Source organism: Bos indicus x Bos taurus, chromosome 1 (genome assembly GCF_003369695.1).
Source record: "Bos indicus x Bos taurus breed Angus x Brahman F1 hybrid chromosome 1, Bos_hybrid_MaternalHap_v2.0, whole genome shotgun sequence".
NCBI classification, from domain to species: Eukaryota; Metazoa; Chordata; class Mammalia; order Artiodactyla; family Bovidae; genus Bos; species Bos indicus x Bos taurus.
The window spans coordinates 83,642,024-83,666,535 of record NC_040076.1 but is presented as its reverse complement, the minus strand read 5'-3'; the positions used below and the strand labels follow the sequence as shown (position 1 = coordinate 83,666,535).

The window sequence follows — 24,512 nt, the reverse complement described above, 5'->3', positions numbered from 1 at the left end:
TGGGGAGAAAAGGGCTTTTTTGGAAAGTCACCCTGGGTTGTCCCTGGTCTTCTTGCTACAACCTGCTTCCCTCTGTTGTGGTAAAAACCCAAAGCAGAAGTTGCATGAAAACTAACTTTGAGGAAGCTCTAGTTCGGTGGCACAGCTTGGATTTGAGAAGAGGAGGTCCAGCTGAGTGTATTTCTTTCTAGAATTATCACATCTTTTTCTTTTCCCTCTGTAAGTGGGAAAGAATCTATTCCGAAATCTTGAATTTTAGCCATCACTCATATTCAGGATGTTTAAACTGTTCTCCAAAGACACTTGAGTTTATCAGTACCCAGCAGCTTGCTCAGGGAGGTTACCGATGGCATTTTCTGACTTTTTGATTGATTATGTGCATGTGTGTATAAATGAGTCAGAATGTGTATTTTGGTCAGACAAGGGGAATGTAACCTACAACAGGAGGGCAGTGGACATGAGTGGGTTAAGACATGTAGGAATTCCTTTTCTCCCCACCAGGAAAACAGTGTTACAAGGATTTCTACCTATGGGCAAGAATTGAATTTTAGTTTCTAAAACATCTCTCTCATAATAACTCAATGACATTAGGAGTACCTCTCAACTATCAAAAATAGATTTAGCTAGATTTTGAGGTTGGTATTGACTTACACAATGGTGGGAGGGCTGGCCAGAGAAACTTGACCCTGAGAGCTTGGTGGTGGAATCATACTGTGCTAGGATATTCATGTGATTCTTGTTCCTTTGAAAGCTTCAAACAAAAATAACTTAAAACTACCCCTGGTACACTTTCTCAGAAGTGTATGTTTGTGACATAACTCACCATTTCCAAAGTGGTCATCTTCAAAATCAAAGGCTTGAAGCTGGACATTCATTGTTTTCAGCTGAAGGTAGGTTGAGAGCTGGATGCTCTGTTCACTCACACACTTGAAGGAATGCCCAACCACAGTCTCAAACATCATCATTGCATGTTTCAGTCCTTGGTAAACTTTCGCTGAAAACACAAAGGTGAAATAGAGACATGTAAGCATCCTGGCAAATAGCTGTTGAGCCCCAGTTGTTGCTTGGTGGCCCATGAAGCGTTAAATGGCCTTTCTTAAATGTGGCTTTCTGGAGTTCTGCCACCTTCGCCTCATGAAACCTCACCCAGGTGCTCTCTGGTGACTTTTTCCTGCTGTTTGCAGTATTTGAGAGTCATCTCACTTACACTGAATTATGATAATGCTGAAATCAAAACTTTTGGTAATCTTTTCTTCAGTTATTTTAAATCATTTGGGGGCAGAGCTGATGCAGACAATTGTCAATGTTTGGGCACACACACACACACAAAGTGCCCACAAAAACTTCAGAAATCAAAGAAGTAAGATTGTTCTCTGAGTCAAAATCACATGAACTCTTTACTAATAATTAATCAGAGTGGAGACATGCAAAGTTACCGAGTTGAGTATTTGCATATCATCACACTAAATGCATTAATAGAGCAAAAGGAAGGACTAGGCCCATCATTGGGAGGGGTTGTTGCATCATTCAGGGAAGCATGAAAAGGAAGAGGCTCATCTCCAACCATCTGAGTGCTGATGGAGAGAGGGACCTACTCAAAGACTGGCACTGTCTCATGCAGGTCACACCCTTTTCAAGGAGGTGAATGCTTAAGGCACATGGAGTTAAACATTTAAATCACATAATAACTCCACATGTTCTAATTACACTTCCACCAGGTACCTTTCTGAATATACTTGGTTTCCCAAATGGGAGAAAATTCATTGACCAAGAGGACCTAACTCTCTGGTCCCCTTGCAGTTACAGTAAGAAACAGTAGCATGATAAATGAACAGATTAGCATTCTGATTTTATACATCAGTTTACAACCTTGGTTTAACACCAGGTTCCTTGAAGAGACAGCTGCTACCTAAGGGTGTGCTAAGGGCTTCTGGGGCCAAGGACCAGACTGTGACCCTCAGCGGATTCACCCACAGGCTGTCAGTGAGGCAGCCTGGAAGTTCCCTCCCCTCCTGCCACTGCAGCTGCATTCACCTGTGTCTGAGATCACATCACCCACTGAGGGTCAGCTCACTGGGTCCGGCACTGTGCAAGTACTTGATGTGCATTTTCCTGTTTAATTCCCATGCTAACTTTCCCATACTAACTTGCCTATTGACATACATGACATGCCATGTCATGAGGTATGTCATGACAGGTGACATATCTCATCTGTCACCATTTACAGATGAGGAAATAGAGTTGGAAACATTTGCCCAAAACCACACAGCTAATAAATGGTATTTGGACTCAAGCTGTCCAATTCTAGAGCTTGTCATCTTCACACACTGTGCTATTATATCTCCTGCCTGTGTCTCAAATGCAGCATCACAGATCAGTGAGATGAAAAATGAACTAACCAGAAACAGCATCATCGCTGGTGGAACAGGCCTCTCCAACTACTTACCTGGATTTGAGACAGTCAAATAGGCTTCCACCTCACTGATATAATATGACTTCTCACCCTGTAAAACAGTAGTGTGTAAATCTTTGGGTAATCTCTATTTTTATGTTTATGATCCTAGTTTACAGACTGTTTAGGCAGGATTCTAGCTATTAAATCATTGATATGGGAGTTTGGGGGTATGTTGTAATGGAACCATAATTGTGCTTGAAAACTTCCAAAAAAGTAAATACATCACACAGTAAATAAATAATAAGTAATGGCTTGCCCCTGGCTGAAAATTTCTCTACATCATGCTTGTTGCCAGAACCTGAAATTCAAATTCCCCTGGTAAAATCTGAGTCCCTTCAGCTAGGCCATGTTTTTCCCAGATAAAATGCAAATATATCTGGAAGGTGAGTGGGTTGTGGGGTGGGGGGCAAACATTAAGCTGTTATTAGTAATTAGTATCTTAGGGTAGGGATTTAAACCAAGACTATGGATTTGATGGGCTTCCCTGGTGGCTCAGAGGTTAAAGCGTCTGCCTGCAATGTGGGAGACCTGGGTTCGATCCCTGGGTCGGGAAGATCCCCTGGAGAAGGAAATGGCAACCCACTCCAGTATTCCTGCCTGGAGAATCCCATGGATGGAGGAGCCTGGTGGGCTGCAGTCCATGGGGTTGCAAAAGTCAGACACGACTGAACGACTTCACTCATAAACCCCCTGGGAAAAAGAGTGTATGCAAAATAGTGTATGTGTGTGGATTTTCCTGGATAGGTTACCAATTACTTTAAACAGATTAATGGGTTCATATCTCCAAGCAGTTAGATGGAACCATGAAGGATTCTGGAAAGAAATGGTTAACCCTGAGATTACTGACTGCTCCCTAGAAGAGGACCTCAGGCTGTGGTTCAAAATTAGAAAGCATTTTATCCAGAGATTGTCTTTTTGGAAAAACAAAACAAACCAAAAAACTCCCTACAGAATAGCCCTATAACTTCCTGAGAGACTCAGAGTATGAAATGTTAAAAGGAATTGAACTAAGATATGAAAGGGTACATTGGAAAAGGAGTTTTTATTTTTTAAAGTAGGTGATTTATGGTGTTACCACTTTTAAGCATTTGTTAGAAAACCATCTGCAAGTAAGAGTTGCCAAAAATGGTAAAGCAACCAAAATGAGAATCTGACACAGAATTACTTTTAGTAGTCATCAAAGGAATTTGACAATAATAATCTTGACCACATCTAGTTAATTTACATATTATTTGTGGATGAAAATGATGATTCCTTACACAGTAAGGGTTCCAGAAGTACAAATTGTTCCAGTAAGGTCACTGTTATTAATGTACTGAACTCTGGATCCTATGGTTCACTGAAGCAACTCCACACGCTGGCTTCTCACCTCGTGCCCAGCACTTCTTACCTCGTGTGGAAGTCACCTCTGCCTTGAAGTGAAGTGAATTCTCACAACGACTAGGAGAAGAGATGAAGGCTCAGTGACTTGCCCAAGGTCACAACTCTAATAATAGGTGGCAGGGAAGATATGACTCCAAGCTGCCTGGCTAGCCTTTAACTTCTCTTATAAACACAAGCTGGAATCAAGATTGCCAGGAGAAATATCAATAACCTCAGATATGCAGATGATACCACCCTTATGGCAGAAAGTGAAGAGGAACTCAAAAGCCTCTTGATGAAAGTGAAAGTGGAGAGTGAAAAAGTTGGCTTAAAGCTCAACATTCAGAAAATGAAGATCATGGCATCTGGTCCCATCACTTCATGGGAAATAGATGGGGAAACAGTGGAAACAGTGTCAGACTTTATTTTTCTGGGCTCCAAAATCACTACAGATGGTGACTGCAGCCATGAAATTAAAAGACGCTTACTCCTTGGAAGGAAAGTTATGACCAACCTAGATAGCATATTCAAAAGCAGAGACATTACTTTGCCAACAAAACTTCGTCTAGTCAAGGCTATGGTTTTTCCTATGGTCATGTATGGATGTGAGAGTTGGACTGTGAAGAAAGCTGAACGCCGAAGAATTGATGCTTTTGAACTGTGGTGTTGGAGAAGACTCTTGAGAGTCCCGTGGACTTCAAGGAGATCCAACCAGTCCATTCTGAAGGAGATCAGCCCTGGGATTTCTTTGGAAGGAATGATGCTAAAGCTGAAACTCCAGTACTTTGGCCACCTCATGCGAAGAGTTGACTCATTGGAAAAGACTCTGATGCTGGGAGGGATTGGGGGCAGGAGGAGAAGGGGACGACAGAGGATGAGATGGCTGGATGGCATCGCTGACTCGATGGATGTGAGTCTGGGTGAACTCTGGGAGTTGGTGATGGACAGGGAGGCCTGGCGTGCTGCGATTCATGGGGTCACAAAGAGTCAGACACGACTGAGCGACTGATCTGATCTGATCTGATCTGATAGTCACCCCAGACCAGGCAGTGCTCTAGATCCTGGGAGAAGAATAAGACCTAGATGATTCATTCAAGATGCTCAGTCTTGGATCTCAAAGGCAAGTTGGACAATGTGCTTGGATCATCCATTTGTTTTAGAGAAAAACAACTGTGATCCAGGCCTTTCTTGAGTTGCTTTCAGATACAGTTTATTCGGGTTATTTTTTTTTTCTACCTCTTGGCCACACAGTGTGGCTTGTGGGATCTTAGTTCCCTGACCAGAGATTGAACCCAGGCCTTCAGCAGTGAAAGAGCAGAGGCCTAAACACTGCATTACTAGGGATGTCCCAGATTATTCTTTTATTTGGGTCTCTTTTAGCTAAAGAGAGATCTGTACTACATCAGGGCCACAGTCACTGTTGTAAGATCCCTGCCCCAACCTAAGGACAGAAAGAATCCACTGAAGGGTTTTAAGCAGGGCAGTGATGTAGGGCTTTGTTTTTGGAAACTGGGCTGTAGCAAGAGACTGATTTAAGGAGCAGCAGAACAGTGGTGGTGTCAGGCTGAGCTCCATGAGAGACCTCCTGGAGTTTCTCTCTCCTGTGGCAACTCCTAGATCTATCCTCCTTGTAAAGAAAGGGGGCTTGTATTTCTTTAAAGGTTTTACAGTTTCCGAAGTGCATTTTTCACCTTCTTGGATCCTTATAACAACCCCTCGAGGCAGCATTAATATTCTTATCCCATTTTACAACTGAGAATAAAGAGGCTCAGAGGAGGCAGGAATCTACCTCTGATTCACGTTGTAGGTGAGACAAAGGAAGATCTTGTCTATGGGATCTTGCTCAATGTTTTCCTTTATGGGATATGGAATTACAGAGAAAAAATTGTTGTGTAAGAACTTCCTTTCACATTCCCTGAAATGTAGTTGCCTATACATAATCATCTATAGGAAGCAAGACTGGCTATATAATTTGTGCGTGCAAGCTCAGTTGCTCAGTGTCTGACTCTTTGTGACCCCATGGATTAAAGCCCACCAGGCTCCTCTGCTCATGGGATTTTCCAGGCAATACTGGGGCAGGTTGCCATTTCCTCTTCCAAGAGATCTTCCTGACCCAGAAATCGTACTTGCATTTCCAGTGTCTCCTACATTGGCAGGCAGATTCTTTAACACTGAGCTATTTGGGAAGCCCGTATAATTTGTGGGCCTAGTTCAAAATAAAAATGCAAGATCAAAAATCATTAAGGGACTTTCCTGGTGGTCCAGCAGTTAAGAATCCACCTTGCAATGCAGGGGGCGTGGGTTCAATTCCTGGTCTGTGAAGATCCCACATACTGCAGGGCAACTAAGCCCATGCACCACAACTACTGAGCCCACACGCTGGAGCCTTCGAGCCATGACTACTGAGCTCATGAGCCACAATTACTGAGCCCAGGCATCGCAACTACTGAAGCCCAAGCACTCTAGAACCTGTGCTCCACAACAAGAAAGGTCACCACAATGAGAAGCCCGAGCAACGCAACTATAGGGTAGCCCCTGCTTGCCAAAACTAGAGAAAGCCCTGGTACAGCAACGAAAATGCAGCACAGCTTATAAATGAATAAATAACATTTGAAAAATCATTAAGAGTTCCAAGAGGGGAGGTGAAGCATTAAAGTAAGCATGGGCCCTCCCAACTGCATGCCCTGATGGGAAGGTTTGTTCCTGCTCCAGAAGAACTTGGGCTTTAAGGGGCTAGCGCCCATGGTGAGGCCCTCCAGAGCAGATGGCAGTGCCCACACTCACTGCAAGTTCATCTCATGATGTAACAGGACAGAGCCCTAAGCCTATATCCTTCTGTTTTGACTGAGTCAAAATTAGACAAATGTTGACAAAGCTGCTGTCTATCTTCACGGTGAAGGAATAACATGTGTTTGGCAAATTTATATAAACAAAACATCAGAGGAATGTTTAGTTTCCTTGAGATTTCAAGTTTTATATAATGTATGCTGCCAATATTGAATGAGTCTTATTTAGATCATGGTACCCACTTTTTCTGTGGAGTGGTGTTAAAGAAAATAAAATTATCTTTCATTTAAACTGGAGCAAAGCATTTCTTTTGAAAATTCAGAATGTGGCCTAATTTGAATGGTAACAGGGCTGAAGTTTATTCTATATGAGGGGTTGGAAAGTTTTTTTTTTTTTTTTTTCCGTTGTAAAGAGCCATATGGTAAATATTTTAGGCTTCGTGGTTCTCTGTAGCAGCCACTCAACTCTACCATTCTAGCACAAAAGCAGCTGTAGATGACATATACTCAAATAAGTGTGGCCATATTCCAAAAGTAAACTTCATTTATGGACACTGAAAATTTGAATTTTATATGATTTCCATGTGTCATAGAATTTTCATTTTTCCCCCCAACCATAAAAAATGTAAAATCCATTCTCAGCCTGTGGACCATACATTTTTTCAGTTGTGGGCTGGATTTGGTTGGGGGGAAGCGTACTTTGTTGACTCCTGGGCTATACCATGAGTAAAATACAAGGTTGCTGAATACATTGGTTGGCTATGAAATGTTAGAGCGATGAATCTCCCATTTGGGAGAATAAAGTGTTGCTAAGAATTTTTAAATATTATTTTAAAAATATGTCTTTGTTCCCATGTAACCTAGTTTGAGTTGTTGAATCTTTGTGAACATTCCAAACATTTAATTTTTTACTTACTCAATAGAAGAATGGGGACAATAGTAATAGGCAACAGTAATCCTCACATCTTAGGTTGATGTGAAGACTAAATGAAGGAATCATGTAAAAAACTGATCACAAAGTCTCCATTCAAATTTTAACTAGCATTGTTAACAAAAAGATTTTCCCTTCCCAGTAAACCTCTCTCACTGAGCTCAAAGGATAATTTTTATCTATATCCTAGAGCTCAGATCCACCACCAACAGAAAGAGAGAACAAGCTGGTGAGCTAAGCTTAGCTAGCCCTATGGATTAAAGAACCTGGCTGAAACTTCAGCTCTTAGTGATGGGGACGGGGTGAATGCAGAGAAGAGCAGTGGGGATGCAGGGTAGGTTGAGAGCTTCAAGCAGGTGTTAACCCAAAGCCCAAGGGAAATTATATGCCACACATTATTCAATTTATAATGTCTGCTTTCTCCTTTGTCACCCATCAGGTTTGTCTCTGCCAGATGGTTTCTCATTTGGGGTTGAGGCTAAAGAATGACAAATATCTACCATGACAGATTCTTGAAGACAAAGTAAAAAGCCTGTGTGTACCTATCAGCATTGACAAAAGAGGGCCAAGGACTCCTAAGAGCCAAGTATGGTACTATAGCACCTACAACATGTCCATTTGAATGAATCACTTGCTAAAGAACCATCTCACTACTCAACCAATGGCTGCTGACAATGTGTCTCCTCACTGTCAGTGTCACTGCAATATCTCATCAAAAAGAGAATTCTGCAATATCTCATCAGAAAGACTTTAGCTCAAGGAAGTTAAACATCCTCCTTAGCAAAGGACAGGGTCCAGAGAAAGCCAGTCTGTCAAGCCTGCCCAGGAAGGCAGCATACCAATGACTGTGATGCCCAGGGTCCTCTCCTCAACTTCTGCAAATTCTATCATGGGAGTTTCACAATCACAGATGTTCAGGATGTGAACATCAATCAGGGAGGGCCCTTTTGCTCAAGGTATGGTTACCATACCTTGATGGGGTGATATTTAGGAAGTTTGGGATTGACGTGTACTCACTACTATATTTAAAACAGATAACCAACAAGGATCTACTGTGTAGCAGAGGGAATTCTGCTCATTATGTAATAACCTAAATGGGACAAGAATTTGAAAAAGAATAGATACATGTATGTGTACAACTGAATGTTTTTGCTGTACACTTGAAACTAACACAACATTGTTAGTCAACTATACTCCAATATAAAATAAAAAATTAAACGGAAAAAAAAAAAAAAGAAAGAAATCTCTACTCTGAATGTCACAAAAGCTAAAGAGGCTGTTTACACAGAGGTGCTAATTTACTTTTTGACCCCTTGGCTCAAAGTTCTCTGTGAAGTTTAGATTTACTCCATATTGATTCATTCTTTCATCAAACATTTGGTAAAGATATACTGTGTATAAGGACCTCCTTGATGGCTCAGAGGATAAAGAATCTGCCCACAACGCAGGAGACACAGGTTTGATCCCTGGGTCAGGAAGATCCCCTGGAGGAGGAAGTGCAATCCACTCCAGTATTCTTGCCTGAAAAATCCCATGGACAGAGGAACCTGGCAGGCTACAGTCCAAAGGGTTGCAAAGAGTTGGACAGGACTGAGTGACTAAGCATAAGCACACACTATATGTAAAGTCAGGGCTGAGCACTGAAGAGTGTGAATAAGTAAAAATCTTGCCTTCAAGATGGCAAAATGTGTGGCAAGTGCATTAGTGGAGGTCAGGGGATATATGGAGGGTCCAGAAACCAAGAGAGGGAAGTGTCCCAGTTTACCTGGGATGGAGGTGGCGATTGAGGTGGGGAGACTTCCTAGGGTGAAGATGAATTGATATTTCATCTCAAAGGATGAATTAGGGGTGGGAGGGGCATTCCAGGCAGAGGGAACCCCACAAGGGAAAGCATGACAGGAATGGTGGGCCACCCACTTGGGACGTTCTGAACAGCGCCCCCTGAGGGGGTTAACATATAAATGCTGATAACAGTTCTCAGGAAGCTGTAAGCTAAGACAGCTCCTAATGCCCCGAAAGGCTGAGGGGAAACACCAGGTGGATGGGCACTCTTCATTGTCCACGCCTCGATGGCTAACACTGTGTCGCCCTGGGGCTCCTCCCTCTGGGTGCCTGGTTTCTTCCAGGTCCCAGAGTCAGTGCTGAAGGCTCATATTGCCCTTCAAACCAGGTGGGTGAGAAAGGGATAGTACTGAGAACAGAAACATAAACTCTACACAGAGTTACTGAAAGATGTGTTGTTTTTAAAACAAACAATCCTGAGCAGGAAGGAAATTGTGGGTAGTAGAGGGTGAGAGGAGATACATTTATCTTGCAGCTGAAGAGTTTGAACAACTCTCAGCATGTCATCTTAATCAAATGAGACATTGACATGGAAAGGGTTTCAGTTCTTTAAAAAATGAAACAGAAATGAGAAAGGAAAACCACCTGTCCTGACCCTAAATGGGCCAGATATCCTGCTCAGCTCTTTCACATACACCAGCCCAATTCATAGCAGCACTATCTTGAGAAAACAGGTTCAGAGAGACAGCTGTTGATTTGTCCATGGTCACACAGACATGATACAGATAAGTAGTCTTGACTGAACAACATCAACAACAACTTCCCTCCTAGGAGGGGTTTTTCTTTATGTTTCTGTAGCTGGCAGTGTTCAATTTTAAAAATTATGAGTTATTGTATGCGATCTGAAATCTCAAACTATTACCTATATTTCTTTTATTTCTCCCGTTATGTCTAGCTCAGTGTTGGGGACAAAGTAGGTGCTCAGTAAACTCTTATTATTGATAAACTGGCTGAAAAATCAGTCTTGCTAATCAGCATCTATTTATCATCCTACAACTTGGTTTTCTTTTATAAAATCTATTTATGGATGTGAGAGTTGAACCGTAAAGAAGGCTGAGCACCAAAGCTCAGCTCACCATTGATGCTTTTGAACTGTGGTGTTGGAGAAGACTCTTGAGAGTTCCTTGGATTGCAAGGAGATCCAACCAGTCCATTCTAAAAGAAATCAACCCTGAATATTTACTGGAAGGACTGAAGCTGAAGCTCAATACCGTGGCCACCTGATGTGAAGAACTGACTCATTGGAAAAGACCCTGATGCTGGGATAGATTGAAGGCAGGAAGAGAAGGGGATGACAGAGGACTAGATGGTTAGATGGCATCACTGACTCAACGGACATGAGTTTGAGCAAACTCCAGGATATGCTGAAGGACAGGGAGGGAAGCCTGGCATGCTACAGTCCATGGGGTCGCAAAGAGTCTGACATGACTGAGCAACTGAACAACAAAAATGTTATTACTAACATGTATTCCTATTTTTTTAAGGCTCTCTTTTTCTCTAGATTTTGCCCCTTGGGGGACATTTAGTGATGTCTGGAGACATTTTGGATTGTCATAGCTGGGGTTGGGTGTTGCTACTGGCATTTAGTAGGTGTCGGCTAGGGATGTTACTCAACAACCCACAAAGCACAGGACAGCCCCCACTGCAAAGATTCATTGTATTAACCCAAGTGTTAATACTGCTGCTGTTGAGAAGCACTGGCGTAGAGGGTAGCAACAAGTGAAAAGTGACTGCAGTGTTGAGCGCGTTTCTCTTGCAGAAGAATCTAGACTTTCCTGCCTAAAGGCATTTCACATAGTTCACCTGTTAGGGCAGAAGGCACAGTGTCAGGGTCCTGAGGCCAAAACACAGGCCTACAACTGTGTTTCGTTGGGTCAACAGTGTTCAGTTTTTTAAAAATGTGTTGCTAACTTAAAAAGTCATGTGCTTTTATTAAAAATCTGGATTTCTGCCTTCTCTTGAACACTGGCAACACTGGTCTGTCATTACCACCTGATAGAGGTGATATGTAAAATATTTAACTGGCACAGTAGAGTGGTGGCCATTCAGGACACCTCACCATCCAGAATGAATGCTCACCATAAAAGACAGTGACAGTCCCCAGGGCTAGATGCCAGCCCTGCCACCAGCCTCCTCAGCCCTGGCTGTCCCCTCTGGGGAGGACCAGAGCTCCTGACCTGTCCTTCTCGTCCCCTCACTATTGAGGCTGCTGCTTGTCACCTCACACATACTCTAACATTTTCCTCATACAGATTTAATGGAAAATGAAGTCTTCACCAAAAGTGGGAAAATAAAAAATAAAGATTGTCTGTTTCAAGACAAAAGATATTTTTACTTTTTCGCTACTTCAACTACTTTACAACTAAGACTAAACATACATCAAGGTCTATGTTTAGCCCCTGTAATCTTGGGATTTGTGGCCACCACTTTGGCTGAAACAACTTCTCTTTTAAAATGCAGAAACTGGGACTTCCCTGGTGATCCAGTGGTAAAGACCCTGCACTCCCAATGGTGGGGACCTGGTTCGACCCCTGGTGGGGGAACCAAAGATCCCGCATACCACAACTAAGACTCAGCACAGCCAAGTAACTTTTTTTCAAATGCAGAAATTCCCCGGAAGGCTAAGAGTGGTGGAACTTTTACTTTCTTTGAGACTTTTTGCCTTCTCCGGGGGCATAGCTAAGGCTGGTTTACAAACGCCATTTCTAATTCTCCCAAGGGTCCCACTAAGTAGCTATAACTAGTTCCATTCTATAGACAAGGAAATATGCCCCAAACTAGTCCAAGGTCATGCAGCTAGTAAGTTTTATGACTAAAAGTCAATCTTGATTTGTCCGATCCCAAAGTCTGTGCTCATTGCTCTCTAAGATCTGCTAACCAAGACCCTCTAACTTCAGGGGTCAGTTAGACAGGTAAGAAAGAGACCTGCACCAAGTCCCAGCTGCTAGGATCCTCTTGGCCTGTAAGACACATGGGGGCAATCAGAAAGAGTCTCTCCTTTGAGAGGGGGAATGACCATCACTGTGTCCCCAAGACATTTGCCCATTTCAGTCACTGTAACCATAGCTACCAGCTAGTGCACATCCACTTTCTATGTATTGGATCAAGCTCTTTACAGGAGTAATCTTTAATTCTTTTCTCCCATTTTTCAAATGATAAAAAAATAAAACAAAAAACTCAAACAGATTAAGTTGCCTGCCTGATGTCAAAAGCAGAACAGTAACAGAGTCAAACTGGTAGTCAAGACTCTGACCTCATGACCATGCTCTTCCTCTATACTCTGTTGTCTACTCCCTTCCAGGATACAGCCTAGAAAACCCAGCTCCTGGTTAGTCCCTGAATTTTGCCTTCTATGACATTTGACTTTGGTGTTAGAGTAATACTGCATATTGTGCCCACTGGAAATTTCTGTGGGTCTGTTCATTGGTATAACTTCCTCCTTTGGATGGTTTGCATAGGGCACTATGGTCAGGTTCCCTGAGGCCAAGTTCCCCCCTGGAGGCCAAGTTCCCCCCCAACCCCACCGAGAGGCATCAAAGCCCTTCTTGGGCTGCACAGAGGAGGCTGAAGAGGGGAGAGAGCAAACAGAAGATGTCGACACTTGCCTCCTCTCCATCTCCATGACCCTCATTCTTATCAGAGAACATCTCAAAAGGCTTTGATGTCTATTTCCTCTGGAATTTAAAGTGAAGCGTGGGATTGCACCACTGGCCCTGGCGGGGAGAGACAGGGCTGGGGGTGGGCAGGGAAAGAAATGCTAGAGCCTGTTCATGTAAGGATCTCAGCCTCACCTTGGTAAATGTGAGATTCACAAAGCCACCCTGGAAATTCAAAAGGAGGTTGGATTTTCGGGAGCCACAGTTTCCAGAGGCTTGAGTTGCATTGGGGTCGATGTTGAAGTATTTCTGAGGTGAAAAGACCTAAACCAAATAAAATAGATGGGCTCAATGAAGAGAACACTTTAGTTGGGAGACCAGAAACACAGGTTAGAAAGGAGTCTGAAACTCGAGGCTAGTGGGTTTTCACTGGGGAATTTCAAAGTCCCTGGAAGACACCTCTCATTTCCAATCTGTTAAGATTTTTTTTTAAATGAAAGAGTGCTCTCACAGTGAGGAGTTCCTTGAGAGATAATTTGTGGCAGCTGTATTCTTGAAAAACTATGTGAAATTTAATTTTTGTTCAGTCAAACATGCTGGACACTACAGGAAATGTTTTGCTGAACTTTTGTTTCAAATAAAAACCTGAATGTGGAAGTTTTACTTGCAATCACAAAAATGGTGTAAAATAGGAAGAATTTTTATAGTGATTCTTTCAGTAAGTCAAATAATCTTAACCCCTCACCCCCAATACCTCCAACCAATCTTCTCATTAATCTGGATTTTTCGTATTAATGTCACAGGTGGTTGGAACAACCATTGAATGCAAACCTCTCATTTCACAGGAAAGTTGTTGAGGCTTGAATGTCATCCAGAGGGACAGGGCCAGGCTGGGGTCAATGCTGGACATACCCCACACTCTGCCCATGCTGGCTAAAAGTGAGGAATGTGCATACTTTAAATTTCGGTGTGTGCTTTCCTTTGTTCATACAGTCACTGTATCAGTGTCTATTTTTACAGGTATTCTAAAACAGGTTCTCTTAATAGAGGACCTTGGAGAAAGGAACTTGCAAGTATCTGTTTCATTACAAGATACAGGATGCAGGGGAATGTTCGTTTTTAGTGAGGCACTCTCACTCAAACTTTTTGAAGCCGTTGTTATGGTCCTATGGCTCCGACTTACCGACACGGAGTCTTGAACCGTCAGCTGTATCCCCATCTCTGCTTTGATACACAGCTTGCTTCCATTGTGAACTTGATAAATTCCCGTCTTGGGTGACAATGGCTGTGGTGCAAGGGTGGGCCTGGGCGCTATGGTGGCAGGCGAGGCCGTTTGGGTGGTGTTGTATGTGGCTGTGGTTGGGCCTGGGGTGTGGGTGGGTTGAGTAGGTTTCTGACTGGTTGTGATGTTGTGTGGTGAGGTGGACAAAGTTGCTGGAAGGGTGGTCTGGTTACTGAGTTGGGTGGTTTTCCCAGTTGTGTGGCTGGCAGTCGATGACCTATTTCCAGTGGTGTGAGCCGTTGGGTTGATGGTGACTGGTGGTGAACTGGGACCTACACTGAGGCCAACTTTAGCCTCAGTGACTGGAAAAGTCACGTGTGACTTGTTGGGTGTGGCCAGGGTTGTGACTAGGGTGTGGGTTGTTGGAGTGGTTGGTAGGGTGCTCTTTGTAGTTACTGGGGAAGTTGTTGCTAGAACTTCTATGGTTGTGTTTGTGGTTAGGGTCTCAGAGCTGGATGTTTTGGCAACTGTCTGAGAGGTGATGTGACCATCTGTCGATCTTGCTGCTGCAGTTTTGTGAGGCACGTAGTTAGTTGGTTGGAGGAGAGAAGGTTTTACTGTGGCCTGTCCTGTTGTAGGTGAAGAATAACCTGTGATTTCTGGAAACACTTTTGCTTGCATGTGACTGTTGTAATGACTGTCATAATACCAAATCGCTGCAAATTAGAAAAAAAATGTTAATATACCAACTAACAACTCACATTTGTTAGTCCCTCCCCACTCCCACTTTAATGTTTCATTAAAATTAACATGCATTTTTTAGATCTGGGGAAAATTTACAAGGATAGAATGGTGAAGTGAACATCACTCAAAATTCTTCCACGAGGTCACAATTTTAACATTTTGATTGCATCCATGTTTTCACAGGATTGTGATCATACTGGGGTTTTTGAAGCAAGGATATCGAAGTGGTTTGCCATTCCCTTCTCCAGCGGATCGCGTTTTGTCAGAACTCTCCACCATGACCCGTCCATCTTGGGTGGCCCTGTATGGCATGGCTCACAGCTTCACTGAGTTACACAAGGCTGTCATCCATGATCGTACTGGAGATATTCTTTCCTTTTGTCTGTACGGGGTGTGGTACTAACACCCCAGAGAGCATGCTCAGCTAGATATCTGAGTGTCAATGTCACTTCATCTTCCATCTTCAGACATGAATCTGGACAGTTCCTGGGCAGAGTGTGTTCCTGGGTAGGATATTGCTGGGATGATCTGACAGAGCTGGGGCAGCTTGAATAACAGGAATAAAGATCTGCTCAGACTTGTACAGTTTTCATAGAATCATAGAATCCCAGGCTTGAGAGGGGCCTTAAAGATTATCTAATACAAACCCTAATCTAATGTGTGAATTTTGCTGTTGGATATTTTGTCATGTGTTCAGCCAATCTATGCATAACTGCCTCCAATGACTAGAGATTCAGTTCCCTTCCATTTTTATCTTGCCATCAGTTTTCTAATTGTAGCCCAATTTCTATCATTCCCTTACTTAACCCTTTAGAGTGGTCCAGTCTTTTCCAGCTAAGAAATTAAATTAACCCATAAAGGCTCTGATATATCTGGTGTGCGTGTCCTTCACAGTTTGGCTTAAATGTTGGCTCCTTAAAGAGTCTTCCCTGCCCTCCCCACATAGAACAGCTCCCCTTTCCCAAATTCTCCATCATAGTGTTATTTTCATTGCCCTCACTGCACTAATCACAACTTGTAATGATATAAGGGGATGGCATTCAAATATTTAGCCATAAGCTTGGCCCTGATTATATGTTTATAGATTGTGCATCTCTCCCACTAGATTAAAGGCAACCTCAAGGTGGGAGCTGTGGGTTGTTTTTTTTTTCCTACCACCAGGGCTTGTGCATTGAAGGTATTCAGTGGTTACAGAATGAATGAATAAATAACAGAATGTGTCAGTGGCGGTTATAACACTGTAGAGCTCCTAGCATTATTCATATGTTTATTTGGCTTCTTCGGGTCTTGGTTGTGGCACCCCATCTTGGTTTCCCAATCAGGGATCAAAATCACGTCCCCTGTATTGCAAAGTGGACTCTTAACCGCTGGATCACCCTCCTCCTATGATTATTAGAAGGCTCAAACAAGGTGATTTGAGTAAAAGCCTTTCTGAACTATTAAGCAGACCTAGAATGTGCTTTATTGTCATAGGTTCTCTCCCAGGTCACCCTTCAGGGCCAAAGGCCTCTGACTCTTTTTCAACCAGAAAAGTTCTATCCTTGTCTCCTTCAGGCACAGAACAAACCCGAAAGTGGACGAGTGTGATGATGTCTCAGGAGAGCTTACGATCAGGTGCACTGAAAGATGGTGCTGTCTCTTCAGTGCTATGGTTTCAAGGTGTTTACCCTTTGTATTTTCACTCACTGGAGTGGGAGCTGCCCAGTGTCAGGCAGTGACTTGGAAAAACACAGGGAAAATGGAAAGATTGTTCTATGCTGGTGTTTATAGAGTCCCGAATTTCATATCTAATAAAAATCATCCACAAACTCCTTTACTCTCTCTCTTTTTCATCCAATATATTTCTAAGTTGGTACTTTCCCCATAATAATAGCAATAAATCTACAAGCCACTTACTACATGGCAGACCTCAGATCAAGGGTTATCTTTCATCAACTCTTCTCAAAAACCCTTTGACAGGTACTAATCTTTCTGTTTTTCAGATGAGGAAACTCAATTTTAGAAATTTCTATTAACTTGACCATAATTGTCCAACTAGTAAATTTTGGAGCTTTAGACCCAAGCCCCTGTCTGAAGCAAAGCCTGCCCTTGGATCTGTGGATGGGTGGAGGTAGTGTGTATCCCTGGGAAGAACAGTGAGAGAAGAGACAAAAGCAGAGGAGAGAAGAAGAGTAGGGTGCCCCTTCAGTGACCCCAGTTCACCAAACCTGCATCATGGTGGTCCTTAGTGAGGCTTTCAAAGACCCACATGCTAAAACAGTGATCATTTTCCAGAAGAAAAGGCTAACTGTAAGTCCAGTAGTAACACTTATCAATTATTTCTGCACAGCTGGTTTGTAAAAGACATTATTAATGACATTAAGTTACTTGAGACTATTACTAAAGAGTCTCTTGAGTCTTTTCTGTTTCCAAAAGCTTTACTTAGACAACTGAAATGTATAATATTTGAGAGTTATATCAACTGATTTTCTGGGTTGTAGATTTGCTTTGCAAATCTTTGTAAAATCACTCCCTGTGGAGCCTTTCTGCCCATATTGTAGAACCTGGGGCAAGGTTTCTCCATTCAAGATTATTATGAAGGTTGACAGTTGTTGAAGATTTATCTTCACAATTCATTTGGGCTAAATCTGAGTTGCTGTTTCCTGGGTCAAGAACCCAATAGGAATCCCATTAGGATCATAGTATTATGATGGAGAAATAGAATTCACTCCCAGACATGGTGTCTAGGAATGTCTGTAGTAAAAAGCAAAGATTGCTCCAGAGAACTCTGGGAGATTGAGAACCACCTGCCTTTTGCTCTCCTGGATGATTAGGTCCTTGATAAAATCCCACTGTGTTTACCTTATGCTTATGAGCTAAAGTAAATCTTTTCAATTGAGTAGAATTTCCTTAACTGAGTAGCACACACTTTCAAAGGGGGAACCTTCCTGATAATACAATTAGAACTCCTCTCTCAGTAGTGATGAATGAGCTCAAATAAAGGGAAAAAACACATTGGCTATTCATGAATGCACAGCACCCCAAACAGGAGAAGAACACTCATGGCACCCTGCCAAGTGTGCTTGGTGTACAGGAAATCTCTGTGAGGTGCCCGGAAGTGATGGCGTCTCCGTATGATACATGCCTTTGTGGTGAACAGATGCCTGGGGCTGGTAGGTGACAGGACAAAAAGTGACAGTGTGTTACAACTAAACAACTCTGGGAGATACTGTTCTTATATTCGCCTTCTCCAATCTAGCCCCTCTCCTCCTTTCCTCATAGGAGTGTGAGGTATATAAGATGGGCCGATGATAAGACGGAAATATGACAGGGGTAGCTCTGCTGTGCATTGAAATATGTCCAAGAAACTTCATAAGTTTGTTAGGTACTCAAGGAAATAACACTCGGAAAAATACTCTGTTTTTACAATATCTATGTTTATGACCACACATATATGCCCAATCTTTGTCAAAATTGGGTCATAGTTTTTAAATGGGTTCTTTGACCCCTAGAGGTTTAGTTAAGTTCTCTGAGACCCACAAAGAGGGAAGTAGGCAGAAGCAAGGGCAGGGCATAACTCAGAATCTCTGACCCTTACTCCTGCTCAAAAGAACACAACCTGAAATCTGCACATTGATTTGCCAGGCTCTCACTCCCAGAACCTGAGCATCTCCTCTCCAGGATTCAAGAGACTCAGAAAATGAGTACCCTAGAGTCTTCACCCCTCTAGATGGTGAGCTGCAGCAAGTGGTGTGAGAAGGTTTGGATTTCCCTACAGCTCACAGGAGGATCTGAAAGATAACCCGTCAACCGGGCCCTGGGAAAGCCAGTGGCCACACAAGTACTACTTCTCTAGGTATTTCCCAGTCAGTTGGGCCTTCCTAGAGAGCCTTAGTTTGGTTTCCCTGCCACACCCAATTCAACGGCTATATGGGAGACTACACTGAGCCAAGCTCCTGGCCAGGTACTGGAGGCAGGTCTTTATTCTTAGCGGCTCCAAACCTGTGAGGCAGATACAAAAATGGACTACACACCTCAGTGTGACAGGGGTTATTATTGAAGCAGGCCCTCTGAGTGCTATGGGGTGAGGTGGGGAATCTAACAGAAGAAGTTCTTCAGCCAGACAAGAGAGCAGATGGCATCCTACAGGCAAGAGGAAGAGTTTGTGCAAAGGCACAGGGGCCTCAGAGCCTGGCATGTCTGCAGAACAGCAAGGGGGTCAACATGAAGGGAACAAGGGAGAGTGTGGGGAGGAGGGATAGGTGGAAGGCCAGCAGGGAGTGGGCCTGGTGGGTTTTGGAAGCTACACTTTGCACAGCTGTAAGGAACACAGCTGGAGAGTAAATGGAGCCCCAGGGGCCACATCTAGGGGCAGGGAACTGGGTATAATGCCCAAGCACTTTCTCTGGCACCTCCCTGGGCAGCAGAAGCAATATGAGGCATGGAAGACTGTTTCTGGATGTGTGGGGCAGTAGGGGTCAGCCCTTGGCAAGATTCTGCTCACAGTTTCACAGTTTAGTCTTAGAGCATTTAGCAAAAAGATGCAAATCCTATCTCTGTTAACTTTCTGGGGGACTTGAGACTCAAAGAGAACCTTTTAACACAAGGGACTCCGGCCCTGTGTTGGGAGACTGCTGGCTGACTCTCTCAAAATTCAGTCTCTCCTTTTTCCTTTGTAAATAGAACCATGAGTTGAAGTTCAGTGCTTACTGCTTGGAATTCATCTCCAAGCCTCTTTTCCAGATGGGAAAGATAGAAATGTGTGACTGAGTTCAGGCCAAAGCAGTAGAAGAGGTAGGGTCATGTGGACCTTCTGGGAAAGCTGCTCGAAGGGAGCTCAGTCATTCCTGGGGCCTCTCTGTTGCCTTCCTGTTTCCTCCTTCTATCAGCCTGCAAGTTGTATGTGATGGCTAGAGCTCTGCAGATGAGAGCTGTGAAGAGGTCTTGAAGGTGGAGGTCATACATAGGGTGGTGGGTCCATGAGAATGAGTCCCCACACACCTGCTCTGACTTCTTCTTGACTCATTTTCACTTAAGAGGGAAACAAACATTCATCTTGTTTAATTCACTATTTGGAGCTGGTCTCTTGTGTGCAACTGAACCTAAATTTGATTGATACCAACTTAAATCCCCTTATTTTACAGGGGAAGAATTTGAGATCAGGGAAGCAAAGTGACTGGAAAAAGATTACACAGTAAGCTTACTTAAAAGCTATGTCTCTCCAAGCAAAATGTCTAATGCTTTTTGCTCATACCCAATTAAGCAAGTATTTCTTGAATATATGCATGTAGGAGCGTAGTGCATAAGTGTAGAACAGGGACCCCGATTTGTTAGCTGAGTGCCTGTGTTCACCTCTAAGAATGTGCAGCTCAGAGAGGAAAGGGCAATGTGGGCATTTCCCCTCCACCTGCCTGGGCATTTATCACACACTCATTGCATTCTTGAATCCCCCAGTCACCTGCCAGCCATTGAAATTTTGCCCACACATTGCTCACTAAGGGCTCCTACTACACGGAGAACTTATGGTTTTTTATTAGTTTGTTCTGTTAATCATAATAATGACTTTCCATTTTTGCCTCCCAAAGAATGTGAAACTCTAATTCTGAAAGGAAAACAGCCTGGATTAGGGCAGCTGGCCTGACTCTTCACCCAACTTTCACGATGATTTGGGTTACACTCCAGTGCAGGTGTGTCCCCATTTGAGCACGTTAGTGGGGCCGTGTGGACAGAGCTAGTTCCCTTACACGTTCAAGTCAGTGGTAGTATAAGGAATTGTGAATCAACAAGCAAGCTTTATGAAGTACATAAGAGGACCCTGTGTCCCAGGGAGAAAACGCTCCTGGTGAAAGCAGGGGATAGGGACATAAAAGGATCATTAAAAGCTTAGCTTCCTAGACAGTCTCTCTGATCTGAAATCCTTGCAATTGAAAAATAAATCTCTGATGCCCTGGCTTACATCCTTCTGAGATGGGGCAGTTTGTCAACCACATCTCATTCATCTTCACAACTTATTGTTACATAATATAAATGTAGCACTTCATTTGAGAAAGGCAGAAAAAACAAAGCGTGACATACTTTCCCCAGAGTGTGTGACAAAAGCCCCATTTTTAAGTCCTGGCTCAGTTCTTCACCTCTTAAATGGGAGTGATTTCTACAAACTCTCCCTAATCAGATGCCTAGAACCCATTTGGGAACCACAGGCAGTGTCTCTATCTTCCTGGGTTGACACCTACTCTGCCTGACTCATGGAAAACAATCCAAACCATGGAAGCCTTTGGGAAACAATGAAGTGTGCTCCACATGTAGAGTAATAAAAAGACAGTCCCAAGTCAAATACCCACAGTAACTAAAGTCACTACAGCTATTTCCAATCTGCTCTGTCCCACCTTGGTCACTGGAACTAGAACGAATTTACATTTAATAGGACCAGATACGGTGGGGTCACCATGGAAGGTCATGTGTGTCACTCACCAACCAGAGCCATGAAGAACATCACCACTGCAGGGATCTGCCAGGACATGACTGGGGAGCCAGGGAGCACCAGTGCCTCCCCAAGCAGCTGCTAGGCTCAGCGCTCAGCACGGCTGGGTCTTCTGAATGGTGGGAGGCTGTTGCCAGGGCAGGTTCCTTCTGCCCTTCACTCAGTTGTGGCCGAGAAACCAAAGTCACTTATGTTATGAGAAGCAGCTGAGAGGCCCTCCCAAGCAGTGAGCTGAGGGCGGGAAACCACAAGTGGCCCTCCGGTGAAAGCAGGCACTTTCGGTTCTGCCTTAAGTGTTTGTAAGAAATGGGGTGGGGGTGGGGCATGTCCCCCAGCCCGATTAAGAGCATCTAAGATTATTTTCCACAAGAGGAGGTGGATCTGTGTCAGTATCTGCTTCCTTCTCTCATAAGCTGGGTCTCCATTTTTCTCTAAGATCTTGAATCTACTTCTGTATAAACCCAGAGACTCTTCTCAGCTGAGAGAAAACCAATCCCTCACTCATGAGGAATGAGTAGGAGTCAAAACTCAGTAGTAGAGCGCTGTCTGTCTCTGTGTGTTCACAAGAAGTCGGAGACAGCCCTGCTCGCTGCTCAAGGTAGCCTTATCTGGCACCCTCACCTTGCGGGGAGTGGGAAGAGTGTGGTCTAAAGAGCTGGGGAGATCTGGGGTTTGAATCTGACCCTGCCAACTCAGCAGGTGTACAACCTTAGGTAACCTCTCAGAGCCTAGGTTTCTTCTGTTGTATAATAGGGATGATAATGCCTACTCCCAGTTGGTTTTTCTGGAACATGAATAATATTCAATGTCTTGGAAAGATGACCTTTTCATCTCTTATCTCCTTCCTGTATTAATTAGATGAAGCAATGATGGTCTCTCAGAGCTGTGAATCCCAGTCAGGAGGAATACGCATATAAGCAGTAGATCAGAGGAATGATGGCTTAACTAACCAACTTGACATTAAAAAATTACCTTGCAATACTGTCCCAAGTTTGCTAAGGAGTTTTAAAAGTTTAAAAATTAGTACTTTTAAAATTTAAAGCATTAATCAGCCATTAACAATATTATAGGTGGTCATTTGGGGCTTCCCTGGTGGCTCAGTGGTAAAGAATCCGCCTCTCAATCCTGGAGACTCGAGTTGCAGGTTCGATCCCTGGGTTGGGAAGATCCCCTGGAGAAGGGAATGGCAACCCACTCCAGTATTCTTCCCTGGGAAATCCCATGGACAGAGGAGCCTGGTGAGCTATAGTCCATGGGGTTGCAGTCAGACATGATTGAGACTGAATGACTGAACACACATGCACGCACAACTCCCTTGAGCTCCTGGCACGGAGTGGCTGTAGCCTGATGGCTGTGGGATCACAGGTATTCTTCCCCTTCCACAGTGCCCTGGAGGGCTAAAATCGCTGATGACTCTGACTTCCTTCTTTACTGATACAGCAGGAAATATTCTATTTCTCGAGTCAAAATACTGGATTATGATTGTGGATTTGTTTATTTCTCTTTGCAGTTCTGTTTTTGCTTTGTGTATTCTGAAGCTCTGTCATTGATGTGTAAACACTTAGGCTTGGTATGTCCTCTCCACAGATTTACCACTTTATTATTTTTAAGTGATTTTTATTTTCGGTCATATTCTTTGTTCCGAGACTCAATTTGTTTTTATATTAAATAGTTACTCTTTCTTTTGATTAGTGTCAGTATGGGATATCTTTTTCCATCCTTTTACTTCTAATCTATTTCTGTCTTTATGTGTGCGTGTGTTAGTCACTCAGTCATGTCCGACTCTTTGCAACCCTATGGACTATAGCCTGCCAGGCTCCTCTGTCCATGGAACTCTCCAGTCAAGAATACTGGAGTGGGTTGCAATTCTGTTCTCTATGGCATATTCCTGATGCAGAGACCAAACTCTGGTTTCCTGCATTGCAGGCAGATTCTTTACCATCTGAGCCACCAGGGAAGCCCTTGTGTCTTTATACTGTTAGATAAAATGAGGCATACTAAAAATTTTTTTAAGTTTATTTGAGCAAAACTCAGTTCAAATTGGGCAGGGTCAAACCAGAAGTAGTTGGGAGAGCTCCACTGATAGAAGCTAGGGGAAAGACTTTTCTAGAGAAGAGGCAGAAGCAAAGCAAGGAAATTATTTGATTGGCTGTAGCTTAAGTGGTTGTGTTCTTTGAGAAAGTCAAGCTGGCTGTGTGTGATTGGTTGTCTCTAGGTTTCAGTTTCTTAACCTTCAGACATTTCAGGCATAGGCTTTGGTTTGCTAAAGTGGGTTTCTTGTAGGTCACAAGGGTGGTCTTTTTTCTTTTTCTTTTCTTTTTAAAATATTCAATTTGACAATAACCTCCTTTTAACTGGGGTGTTCAAAGAATATGATTACTGATATAATTACCTTTATATCTATCATCTTGGCGACTGTTTTCTATTTTTTACTGCCCATTCTTGGTTTCATATCTCCTCTTTCTCTATTAACTCTTGGTTAGTTACTTTTTAAAATTCCATGTTATCTCATCTGTTGACTTACCAGTTGTAACTCTCATGTCGTAACTAATATTATCTCATAAAGCAAAAACTCTCGTGTTTGCTTTAGAGTTTAGGGTATATATCTTTAAGGTATCACAGTGTACCTTCAAATGATTTTATACCACTTCACACAGAAGACTCTTACAACAGTTTACTTCCATTTCTTCCCTCTTCACTTCTGTTGTCTTGTCATATGTTTTAATTCGGTAGATGTAATGAATCCCACAACATATTGTTACTCTATTTTTATTTAAATAATCAATTATCTTTTAAGGAGAGGTAAATGATAAGGGGGGATAAAAGGCTTTCATATTTACTCACTGGGACTTCCCTGGCAGTCCAATAGATGAGAATCTGTCTTGCAATTCAGGGGATGTGAGTTTGATCCTGGATTGGGGAAACTAAAGTCCCACAAGCTGCAGAACAGCTAAGCTTGTATGCTCTGGAGCCTGAGTGCCACCAGAGAGTCCCTGCACTGCAACGAAAGATCTGCACGCTGCAAACAAATAGATTTAAAAATAAGTAAAATATTAAAGACTCAATTCAGACAGATTAGAAAATAAATAAAATATTAAAAAAGAATTCTTTAAA

The 24,512-nt window shown here is 43.0% G+C and overlaps 1 protein-coding gene across 2 annotated transcripts in view; it reads right to left on the bottom strand.

Moving 5' to 3' along the window:
* Positions 1-21,625, bottom strand: part of LAMP3 (lysosomal associated membrane protein 3) — a 31,720-nt gene extending 10,095 nt beyond the window's left edge. The window contains exons 1-5 of one of the 2 annotated variants that reach the window (XM_027540074.1): positions 21,389-21,625; positions 14,156-14,910; positions 13,168-13,296; positions 2,447-2,504; positions 824-994 (exon numbers count right to left, since the gene is read on the bottom strand). In XM_027540074.1, coding sequence (XP_027395875.1) covers positions 824-994; positions 2,447-2,504; positions 13,168-13,296; positions 14,156-14,910; positions 21,389-21,437 — 1,162 coding nt within the window. In that variant the 5' untranslated portion in view covers positions 21,438-21,625. The remainder of the gene's footprint in view (positions 1-823; positions 995-2,446; positions 2,505-13,167; positions 13,297-14,155; positions 14,911-21,388) is intronic. The other variant, XM_027540063.1, reaches the window with a different exon arrangement.
* Positions 21,626-24,512: the final 2,887 nt, after the last annotated feature.